Genomic DNA, 12,723 nt, shown 5'->3' with positions numbered 1-12,723 from the left:
TTAGAGTACTCTGGCGTGCATTTTGACAGAATTATGTGCCCTTTTTATACTAAAAAAATTGAAAATTTGGTTCAGTTTTGTGTTAAGGTCCACTTTATTCCTAAAGTATCAAAGCTATGCTTTCATACTTGTGACACTTACTTACTATCATAAGGGGACTGTGAAGGCAAAGTTATGTAACTCTGGCTGGCATTTTGACAGAATTATGGCCCCTTTATACTTAGAAAATTGAAAATTTCATTAAGGTTTGTGTTTTGGGCCGCTTTACTCCTAAAGTATCATAGCTTTTGCTTTCAGACTTGGAACACTCACAAACTATCATAAGGGGACTGTACGGAACACGTTGCATAAATCTGGTTGTCATTTTGACGGAATTATGGCCCTTTTTTGACTTAGTAACTTTGAATATATGCTTAAATTTTGTGTTTACATCCACTTTACTTCTAAAGTATCAAGGCTATTGCTTCCAAACTTAAACACTTTCATACAATCATGAGGGTACTGTACCTGGCAAGTTGAATTTTACCTTGACCTTTGAATGACCTTGTCTCTCAATGTCAAATAATTAAATTTTGCAAAAATTGCCATGACTTCGTTATTTATGATCAGATTTGATTGATACTTTGACAAAACAACTCTTACATGACATACTACAATAGACTCCACCCAAACCATCCCCCATGCAACCCCTAATCCCCCCCCTCTTCCAAAAAAAACAACATTTTTATACGCCCGTATAAAATACGGGACGTATTATGTGAAACCCCTTGGCGGGCCGGCGGGCGGGCGGCGGGCGGAAGGCATCACTTTGTCCGGACTCTAATTCAAATTGTATTCATCCGATCTTCACCAAACTTGGTCAGCAGTTGCATCTAGTTGATATCTAGGCCAAGTTCGAATATGGGTCATGCCGGGTCAAAAACTAGGTCATAGGGTCAATAAGTGCATTTTCAAAGGGGCCACTTTGTCCGGACTCTATTTCAAATTGTATTCATCCGATCTTCACCAAACTTGGTCAGCAGTTGCATCTAGTTGATATATAGGCCAAGTTCGAATATGGGTCATGCCGGGTCAAAAACTAGGTCATAGGGTCAATTAGTGCATTTTCAACGGCGCCACTTTGTCCGGACTCTAATTCAAATTGTATTCATCCGATCTTCACCAAACTTGGTCAGTAGTTGCATCTAGTTGATATCTAGGTCAAGTCCGAATATGGGTCATGCTGGGTCAAAAACTAGGTCAAAGGGTCAATTAGTGCATTTTACTTTGTCCGGACTCTAATTCAAATTGTATAAATCTTATCTTCACCAAACTTGGTCAGTAGTTGCATCTAGTTGATATCTAGGCCAAGTTCGAATATGGGTCATGCCAGGTAAAAAACTAGGTCATAGGGTCAATTAGTCCATTTTCAACAGCGCCACTTTGTCCGGACTCTTATTCAAATTGTATTCATCCGATCTTTACCAAACTTGGTCAGTAGTTGCATCTAGTTGATATCTAGGTCAAGTTCGAATATGGGTCATGTACACTTATTGATATCAATGCATATATATGAATATATCAGTTATATAAGTTGTTGTTGTTTTTTTTGCTTATTTCCAAAACAAATACATCAATCATCAGTGTATCATCTCCAATGGCACACGAATCGGGCGTATATTGCTCCGTCATGCGGCGCTCTTGTTTTTTTTTTAAAGATCATCTTATAAATGACCACATCCTCACACTATACCGACCCCCCCCCCCCCCACCCCCAATTTTTTTTTTTGAAACATGGTTAATAAACAAAAATATTTATTTGTATTATTTTATTATTAAAAGACCATCTAACTATCCCTCCCAAGAATCCCCCCCCCCCCCCCCAAACAAAATAAATTATTTTTATTTTGTTTTTGCATTTTTTTATTTTTTTTTGGAAGACAATTTAAAATGACCACACCCACACACTATACACCCCTCTCCACCCCACCCATCCATCTTTTTTGATTGAAGTATTGAGATAGTTCCCTTCACCTTTAAAAAGAAAAATAGATGAGCAGTCTGCACCCCCAATGATTTGTTGAAACATTTTACTTAGTTTTATGTAAAAATAGCATGAAATAAGTATCTCCTGAGTGTGGTGTTTATGATTCCTCGCGCAAGGAGAGTTGCTGTTGCGAAGCCTTGTTTTATGTTTAGCCTTGCTTTTGTCATGCCGCAAGTATTATTATTTCTATTTTTTCCGCTGCATAAACATCTTTCCTATGTAAAAGATATTGCATAATTGGAAGATTATCTTAAACTTGACCTCACCTATTTTATATAAAAAAGCAGCAGATAAATGATGTTTATAACATAATTGTCAAGTCGAATTTTTACAATTTTTGTTTTAAAATTCAAATCTAGATTGAGTTACCATATCACTGAATAACTGTGTCACCTTTGACAATTAACTAGGCTACTATTAAAGTCATTTTAATATTGAAGGATTTTTAGTTGTTTTTTTTGTGGAAATTTATATTTCAATACCGTTTAATAGAGAAGCGTGTTTTAGCTTAAATTTGTATAAAATATTCATTTAAAAAAAGGTTCCAAAGTGTGACATACTTTAGGGGGTAGGGGGTCTGAGATGTGGGACTGTTTGTGACAGGGGGGAGGGAGGAGGTTAAAAATGGTCAAAAATAGTGTGACATACTTTATGGACGGCCCCCATGGACATTGATAGCCAAGATAATAACGGTTCTAATGACAATTATCATTATTATATATTACTATTGCTGTTACAACCACACAAATTTATATCTGTATCATTTAAATTTTAATAATCAGATTTATGATTATCTTATTAAGCGACTAGGCTGTCATGGATTTGGACCGTCCTGACCCGCATTTGTAAGATGCACAAAAATGGACCAATCAGGTGCCCTCGAAAAATTCTGTCAGCAGAAGGAGTGTTGGTACGGAAAAGCATGTGTACAAAGACGCTATCGCTATTTTCGCACCTCAGATCACTTTCAGAGCTTAAACAAACATTTACAAACCAACAAATTCATTCTCTTTTTTGTACCGGACAATCGGTCCTGTAAATTCGACCGACAGGCCGTACCTTACAAAATTTTACAGGACATGTCCATCGGTCCGGCCATGTTTGGCTGAGACTGCATTGGTGTTGAAGATGCGGACTTTGTTACGTTTGGATAAGGCCTTGGAATTCCAGATGGGACGCAGGTTGTTGAATGCTACCCTTGCCTTGTTAACCCTGCTCTTAACATCGTCGTCTGGGCCGCCATCAAGGTTGACCACGCTGCCTAAGTAGACAAAGTGGTCGGTTTCCACTAAGTCTTCTCCTTGCAGCTGTAGTGGCTGTTGTTGTCGGTTGTTCATGCGCATCACCACTGTCTTCTTGATGTTGATTTTCAGGCTGGTCTTTCCTGCCTCCTCCGCTAGTCTGGTTAGCTTGGATTGTGCGTGCTGCTGTTTGTGGGACAGGAGGCTGATGTCCTCTGCAAAATCCAGGTCCTCGAGGTGTTTGGTGAAGGTCCACTGGATGCCAGTGTTGCTGCCCTCGGTGGTTCTTCTCATGATCCAGTCTATGATGATCAGGAAAATTATTGGCGAGAGCATACAACCCTGTCTCACTCCTGTCTTCACTGCGAAGGGGTCCGTCAGCTTCCCATTGTGAATAATATGGCAAGATGAGTCCTCATAAAGCTGCGGGATAATGCTTATGAGCTTTTGTCGGATTCCATAATGCTGCATCAGCTTCCAGAAAGTATCCCTGTCAACGCTATCAAATGCTTATTCAAAATCCACAAAAGTTGTGTACAGCGGAGACTGCCATTCGAAGGATTGTTTGATGATGATGCGCATAGTAGCGATATGATGATCAATGTTGTCTAAACCCTGCCTGCTCTGCTCTAATCCTCCCATCTATTGCCACTTTCAATCTCTCTAGGATGATCCTGGTAAGCACCTTGCTGGGGATGGACAACAACATGATACCTCGCCAGTTTTTGCACCGGGAGATGTCACCTTTCTTGGGAAGTTTTACCAAGTATCCAAGCTTCTAGTCGGCCGGCACTTGTTCCTGCTTCCATATCTTCACTAAGAGAGGGTGTAGAATCTCTACTGCTGCTGTTGCATTTGCCTTGAGAGCTTCTGGGGGGATGCTATCAGGACCTGCTGCCTTGCCATGTTTCAACGTCTTGATGGCCTTGCTGATCTCAGCCTTGGTTGGTGGATTGGTGTTGATGTTGAGGGGCTCTTCCGCTGGTGGTATTACAAAAACTGCTTCAGGTGGTGGACGGTTAAGGATTTCCCGGAAATGTTCCACCAACCGTCTTTTCTGTGCCTCGTCACTTGTGATGACTCTGCCAATCTTGTCTTTCACAGGTTAACTTGGGTTGAAGCTCTTCCCTGACAAGGCCCGTGTGATCTCGTACATTGTCATCATGTTGTTTTGCTTCGATGCTGTTTCTGCTTCTTCTGTCAGGTTGTGCACAAACTTTTTTTGTCCTGTCTTGCGCTCTTCTTTACCTCCAGATTCACCTCCCAATATTGTGCTCTGAGGTCTGTCCTCTGCTGTTGGTCGCAACACCTATTGATTTTCTGATTCAGTTCCCTCCTTTTCTCTATCTTCTCCCATGTTCCACTTGTCATCCACTCCTTCTGTTCTCTTTTTTTCCTCCCTAGAACCTTGGTGCAGAAGCTAGGTAGTTGCATTTGTGAGTGGAAGCCCACATGAGGGAACACTGTCAAAGATTAGGTATGTGGCTAGGTGAGAGACCTGGAGACCCTCAAAGGGAAAGCTGTCAGAGGTTAGGTAAGTGGCTAGGTAAGAGACCTAGAGAGTCTGACCCACAGAAGCGAACACTGTCAGAGGCTAGGTAGGTGGATTTGTGAGAGACCTAGAGGCCCACAGGAGTGAACACAGTCAGAGGCTACTTAGGTGGCTAGGTACTAGACCTGGAGGCCCACAGGAGGGAACACACTCAGAGGCTTGGTAGGTGGCTAGGTAAGAGACCTGGAGGCCCACAGAAGGGAACAAACTCAGAGGCTAGGTAAGAGACCTGGAGGCCCACAGAAGGGAACACAATCAGAGGCTAGGTAGGTGGATATGTGAGAGCTCTGGAGGGCAGGCCCACAGGAGGGAACACACTCAGAGGCTAGGTAAGAGACCTGGAGGCCCACAGAAGGGAACACAGAGGCTAGGTAAGAGACCTGGAGGCCCACAGAAGGGTAAACAGTCAGAGGCTATAGGTTGATATGTGAGAGATTTGGAGGCCCACCGAAGGGAACACATTCAGAGGCTAGGTAAGAGACCTGGAGGCCCACAGAACGGAAAACACAGTCAGAGGCTAGGTCGGTGGATATGTGAGAGCCATGGAGGCCCACAGAAGGGAACACTGTCAGAGGCTATGTAGGTGGCTAGGTAAGAGACATGGAGGCCCACAGGAGGGAATACACTCAGAGGCTAGGTAGGTGGCTAGGAAAGAGACCTGGAGGCCCACAGAAGGGAACTCGCTCAGAGGCTAGGTAAGAGACCTGGAGGCCCACAGAAGGGAACTCGCTCAGAGGCTAGGTAAGAGACCTGGAGGCCCACAGAATGGAAAACTGTCAGAGGCTAGGTAGGTTGATATGTGAGAGCCCTGGAGGCACACAGGAGGGAACACACTCAATGGCTAGGTAAGAGACCTGGAGGCCCACAGAAGGGAACACGCTCAGAGGCTAGGTAAGAGATCTGGAGGCCCACAGAAGGGAACACGCTCAGAGGCTAGGTAAGAGATCTGGAGGCCCACAGTTGGGAACACTGTCAGAGGCTAGTAAGGTGGATATTTGAGTGAACTAGAGGCATACAGAAGGGAACACAGTCAGAGGCTAGGTAGGTGGATATGTGAGAGATCTGGAGGCCCACAGGAGGGAAAGGTAAAAAACACCCATATTGTAAAAAACACAATTGTGAAAGATCAACAGTCTTATGTTGCATGGATATTTGATAATAAGACCAATTCATGTGATGTTCCTTTTGTCTGCCCTTACCAAAAATATTAGCTAAATAAAACTAAACATATTCATTGTCTAAAAAACAATATCAACTTGAAGTCCTTGTATTGAACTTTTAAAACTGTAGACATCATGACATAGCCTTTTGTTGTTGTGTTCCACAGAGGCAGAGTTGCAGGCTGAGGAGCTGGAGATAGAGCGTATGAAGGAGATAGAGAGGAAGCAGGAGTTCTCACAGGAAGATGTGGAGAGGATACACCTCAAAGGTAAACACTAAACCATTACCATTACTTTAATAGAAGCTTTATGGGCTTAGAATGGGGAAGCTGGCAATTCATATTCAAAATGGGTTAAAAAAAACAACAATACAGACATTTTTAGTAAAGTGTTAAAACGTTCAATTTGTATTTTTAGCTCGACTAATATATATAAAAAATATATAGTGGAGCTATCCTACTCACCCTGGCATTAGCGTCTGCGTTAGCATGCAAATGTTAAAGTTTTCGTACTACCCCAAATATTTTCTTTGTCCCTTGACATATTGCTTTCATATTTTGCATACTTGTTTACCAACGTCACCCCAACCTATAAACAAGAGCAGACAACTCTATCAAGCATTTTGTCATAATTATGGCCCCTTTTCCACTTAGAATATGCAGCAAATGTTTAAGTTTTCGTACTACCCCATTTATTTTCATTTTCCATTGACATATTGCTTTCATATTTTGCATACTTGTTGACCAACATCACCCCAACCTATTAACAAGAGCAGACAACTCTATCAAGCATTTTGTCATAATTATTGCCCCTTTGATACTTAGAAAATGCATATTAAAAATCTATGTTAAAGTTTGCATACTACCCCCAAATATTTCCTATATCCTTTGACATATTGCTTTTATATTTTGCATACTTGTTTACCAACATGCCCCCAACCTATAAACAAGAGCAGACCACTGTATCAAGCATTTTGACATAATTATGGCCCCTTTTACACTTAGATAATTGAACATTTTGCTTAAATTGCCTTAACTTCTTTATTTATGATCACATTTTATTATTACTTTGACATAACAACACTTACCTGAATACCACAATGGATTCCACCCAAACAATACTCCAAACCCCTACCCAGAATCCCTTCCCCCCCCCAATTTTGTTTTTTTTAAACATCATCTAATAAATTACCCCACCCCACATTTATACCCCCCTCTCACCTCCCCCCCCCTACCGCCCCCCTACCCCCTCCCTCCCCCATTTTTTTTTTTAAACATCATCTAATAAATTACCATGTCCCTTATTATACCCCCCCCCCCCACCCCCAGCCCCCCCCCCCCCCCCCCCCTCCAATTTTTTTTTTTTTTTTTTGAATTTTTTTTTTTTGAAAGATCGTCTAATAAATTATTGAATATGAACAATTTCACCATGATGGCTTTAGTTATAATGTCAAGCACTAGAATAGTCGAGCCAGCTGTCCGCTAACAGCTCTTGTCAGGTATTGAAGTATTTCTGGGAAGTTGGGTTTAGAACCTCTGCTACTTCCTTAAGGCATACCATTTATTTTATCATTTGAAAGTTTTACCATGTCTTTTGGTTGGCGAAGTTTTTTATGCCCCCTTTCGAGGCGAAAAGGGGGGTATATAGTTTTCGCACTGTCCGTCAGTCTGTCTGTCTGTCAGTCTGTCACACTTTTCGTGTCCCCTCTCTAATTTAAATAGTTTTCATCTGATCTTTACCAAACTTGGTTAAAAGATGTATCTAGACAATATCTAGGTCAAGTTCAAATATGGGTCATTTGGGGTCAAAAACTTGGTCATGGGGTCACTAAGTGCATTTCAAGGATTTAGCATGGTGTCCGCTCTCTAATTATACTCCCACAAACGAAGTTTAGGGGGGTATATAGGAGTGAACTTGTCTGTCTGTCGGTCTGTCTGTCGGTCCGTATTAAGTGTCCGCTCTCTAATTAAAGTAGTTTTCATCCGATCTTCACCAAACTTGGTCAGAAGTTGTATCTACATGATGTCTAGGCCAAGTTCGAACATGGGCCTTGCCGGGTCAAAAACTAGGTCACAGGGTCACTTAGTGCGTTTTAAACTTTCAGCATTTTGTCTGCTCTCTAATTCAAGTAGTTTTCATCCGATCTTCACCAAACTTGGTCAGAAGTTTTATCTAGATGATCTGAAGGCCAAGTTCAAACATGGGCCATGCCAGATCAAAAACTAGGTCACAGGGTCACTTAGTAGGTTTTACATATTGAGCATGGTGTCTGCTCTCTATTTCAAGTAGTTTAAATCCGATCTTCATCACACTTGGTCAGAAGTTGTAACTAGATGATGTGTAGGTCAAGTTCGAACATGGGCCATGCCGGGTCAAAAACTAGGTCACGGGGTCACTTAGTGTGTTTATTAACCTCACCATGTTGTCCGCTCTCTAATTCAAGTAGTTTTTATCCAATCTTCATCAAAATTGGTCAGAAGTTGTATCTTGATAATGTCTAGGGCAAGTTTGAATATGGGTCATGCCGGGTCAAAAACAAGGTCACGGGGTCACTTGGTGCGTTTTAAACATCACCATGTTGTCCTCTCTCTAATTCAAGTAGTTTTCATCCAATCCTCACCAAACTTGGTCACAAGTTTTATCTAAATGATCTCTAGGACAAGTTTGAACAAGTAGGTCACGGGGTCACTTAGTGCGTTTTTTAACATTCAGCATGGTGTCCGCTCTCTTAATTCAAGAAGTTTACATCCAATCTTAGCAAAACTTGGTCAGAAGTTTTATGGAGATGATCTTAAGGCCAAGTTAAAACATGGGCCTTTCTGGGTCAAAAACTAGGTCAAGGGGTCTCTTAGTGCGTTTTAAAAATTGAGCATGGTGTCCGCTTTTTTTTGTGAAAACGACATGCAAAATATTATGTGTCAAGGTGGCATGTGGGGGTATTCGTCACGTCAGTGACAAAGCTCTAGTTGAAGTAGTTTTCATCTGATCTTTACCAAACTTGGTCAGAAGTTGTATCAAGACAATATCTAAGTCAAATTCGAATATGGGTCATGCCAGGTCAAAAACTAGGTCACAGGGTCACTTTGTGCATTTCAAGGATTGAGAATGGTGTCCGCTCTCTAGTTTATGTGGCTTTCTGATTTATTTTTATTTTCTAAGACATTTTTATGCCCCCAAAGGAGGGCATATAGTGATCAGACTGTCCGTCCGTCTGTCCGTCACACTTTGCGTTTAGATTTCGAAAACTGCTCATAACTTCTATGTCGCTTCAGATAGCAATTTCATATTTGGCATGCATGTGTATATGGACAAGGCCTTTCCATACGCACACAACTTTCGACCCCTGTGACCTTGACCCTGAACTAAGGGTCCGCGTTTAGGTTTCGAAATCTGCGTTTAGGTTTCAAAAAAAGCTCATAACTTCTACCATGCGTTTATAGGGGGCATAAGTCATCCTATGGTGACAGCTCTTGTTTACTTTCCCTTTCAATGAAAAATATTTCTTTCTAAATCCCATAGCACACATGTGTTTACTTGTATATAAAGTATCAGTTGAGACTGAGTGTTAATGACAACTGCAGAGGCTTAGTGTTTGACAGGTGGAAGTGTCTGTGTAGTGGTGTATTACAGGTGGCAATGTCTGTGTAATGGTGTATTGCAAGCGGCAATAACAGTGTAGTGGTGTATTGCAAGTGGCAGTGACAGTGTAGTAGTGTTTTGCAAGCTTCAATAAATGTGTAATGGTTTATTTCAAGTGGCAGTGTATGTGTAATGGTTTATTGTAAGTGGCAGTAACTGTGTTATGGTGTATTGCAAATGGCTGTAACTGTGTAATGGTTTCTTGCAAGTTACAGTAACTGTGTAATGGTTTCTTGCAAGTTGCAGAAACTGTGTAATGGTTTCTTGCAAGTGGCAGTAACTGTGTTATGGTTTCTTGCAAGTTGCAGTAACTGTGTAATGGTTTATTGCAAGTGGCTGTAGCTGTGTAATGGTTTCTTGCAAGTGGCAGTAACTGTGTAATGGTTTTTTAGCTCATCTATTATTTTTAGAAAAAAAATGAGCTATTGTCATCACCTTGGCGTCGGCATCAGCGTCAGCGTCCGGTTAAGTTTTGCGTTTAGGGCCACTTTTCTCATAAAGTATCAATGCTATTGCATTCAAACTTGGTACACTTACTTACTATCATGAGGGGACTGGGCAGACAAAGCTAGATAACTCTGGCTTGCATTTTGACAGAATTATGTGCCCTTTTTATACTTAGAAAATTGAAAATTTTGGTTAAGTTTTGTGTTAAGGTCCATTTTATTCCTTAAGTATCAAAGCTATTGCTTTCATACTTGCAGCACTTACTAACTATCATAAGGGGATTGTGCAGGCAAAGTTATGTAACTCTGACTGGTATTTTGACAGAATTATGTGGCCTTTTTATACTTAGAAAATTGAAAATTTTGTTAAGTTTTGTGTTTAGGTCCATTTTATTCCTTTAGTATCAAAGCTATTGCTTTTATACTTGCAACACTTACTAACTATCATATGGGGACTGTGCAGGCAAAGTTATGTAATTCTGACTGGCATTTTGACAGAGTTATTTGCCCTTTTTATACTTAGAAAATTGAAAATTTGGTAAAGTTTTGTGTTTAGGTCCACTTTATTCCTAAAGTATCAAAGCTATTGCTTTGATACTTGCAACACTTACTAACTATCATAAGGGGACTGTGCAGGCAAAGTTATGTAACTCTGACTCGCATTTTGACGGAATTATGGGCCCTTTATACTAAGAAAATTGAAAATTTTGTAAAGTTTTGTGTTTGGTCCACTTTACCCCTAAAGTATCATAGATAGTGCTTTCATACTTTGAACACTCGCAAACTATCATAAGGGGACAGTAAATGACAAGTTGCATAACTCTGGTTGTCATTTTTATAGAATTATGGCTTAGTAACTTTGAATATTTGGTTAAATTTTGTGTTTCGATCCACTTTACTTCTTAAGTATCAAAGCTATTGCTTTCAAACTTCAAATACTTTCATGCTATCATGAGGTTACTGTACCTGGCAAGTTGAATTTTACCTTGACCTTTGAATGACCTTGACTCTCAAGGTCAAATTATTAAATTTTGCTTAAATTGCCATAATTTCTTTATTTATGATTAGATTTGATTGATACTTTGACAAAACTACTCCTACCTGACATACCACAATAGACTCCACCCAAACCATCCCCTGTGCCCTACCCCCCCCCCCCCCTTCCCCCCCCCCCCTAATTTTTTTTTTTTTTTTTCTTTAAAGATCATCTCACAAATGACCACCACACCCTCACACTATACCCCCCACCCCACCCCATCTCCCCCCCCCCCAAATTAATTTTTTTTAAACGGTTTAAAACACAAATATTTATTTTTATTATTTTATATTTGAAATACCGTCCAACCATCGCACCCAAGAATCTCCCCAACCCCCTGCCCCCCACCCGAACCCCCCCCCCCCCCCCCCCTAATTTTTTTTTTTTTAAAGATCATCTCACAAATTACCACCACACCTCACACCCCCACCCACCCCCATTTTTTTTTTTTTTGAAACGGTTAAAAAACACAAATAGTTTATTTTTATTATTTTATGTTTGAAATACCGTCCAACCATCGCACCCAAGAATCCCCCACCCCACCCCCCCATTTTTTTTTTTTTTTTGCGTTTTTTTTTCGCAATTTTGGAAGATAACGTAATAAATGTCCACACCCCTACAACCCCTCTTCACTCCACCTCTCCCTCCTTTGTGATTGAAAATGAGAGTCCCTTCACCTTTAAAAAGAAAATAGATGAGCGGTCTGCACCCGCAAGGCGGTGCTCTTGTTTTTTTTTAAAAACATGGTTAAAAACACAAATATTTTTTGTATTATTTTATTAGCTCGACTATTATATATGAAATATATACAGTGGAGCTATCCTACTCACTTCGGCATTTCCGTTAGCATGCAAATGTTAAAGTTTTCGTACTACCCCAATTATTATCATTGTCCCTTGACATATTGCTTTCATATTTTGCATACTTGTTTACCAACATGACCCCAACCTATAAACAAGAGCAGACAACTCAATCAAGCATTTTGTCATTATTATGGCTCCTTTTCCACTTAGAATATGCAGCAAATGTTAAAGTTTTCGTACTACCCCATTTATTTTCATTGTCCCTTGACACATTGCTTTCATATTTTGCATACTTGTTTACCAACATCTACCCAACCTATACACATGAGCAGACAACTCTATCAAGCATTTTGTCATAATTATTGCCCCTTTTATACTTAGAATATGCATATTATTGATAAATCTATGTTTAAGTTTGCGACTACCCCAAATATTTCCTATATCCTTTGACATATTGCTTTTATATTTTGCATACTTGTTTACCAACATGCCCCCAACCTATAAACAAGAGCAGACCACTGTATCAAGCATTTTGACATAATTATGGCCCCTTTTACACTTAGAATATGCAGCAAATGTTTAAGTTTTCGTACTACCCCATTTATTTTCATTTTCCATTGACATATTGCTTTCATATTTTGCATACTTGTTGACCAACATCATCTTATAAATTAAACATCATCTTATAAATTACCACACCCCACATTATACCCCCTCTCAACCCCCCCAAAAAAAAAATTTTTTTTTCCTATTTTTATTTTTGAAAGATCAACTAATAAATTATTGAATATGAACAATTTCCCCGTGATGGCTTCATTAT

The 12,723-nt window shown here is 40.2% G+C and overlaps 1 protein-coding gene across 6 annotated transcripts in view; it reads left to right on the top strand.

The window, feature by feature from the left end:
- The window catches only part of LOC127853309 (kinetochore protein NDC80 homolog), a 100,143-nt gene that overhangs the window by 52,410 nt on the left and 35,010 nt on the right, over positions 1-12,723 (top strand). For all 6 annotated transcript variants that reach the window (XM_052387725.1, XM_052387723.1, XM_052387724.1 and 3 more), the window contains exon 10: positions 6,147-6,248. In XM_052387725.1, the coding sequence (XP_052243685.1) occupies positions 6,147-6,248 (102 nt within the window). The remainder of the gene's footprint in view (positions 1-6,146; positions 6,249-12,723) is intronic.

The sequence above is a fragment of the Dreissena polymorpha genome, chromosome 12 (genome assembly GCF_020536995.1).
Source record: "Dreissena polymorpha isolate Duluth1 chromosome 12, UMN_Dpol_1.0, whole genome shotgun sequence".
Lineage (NCBI taxonomy): Eukaryota > Metazoa > Mollusca > Bivalvia > Myida > Dreissenidae > Dreissena > Dreissena polymorpha.
This window is presented reverse-complemented; position numbering and strand designations above follow the sequence as displayed.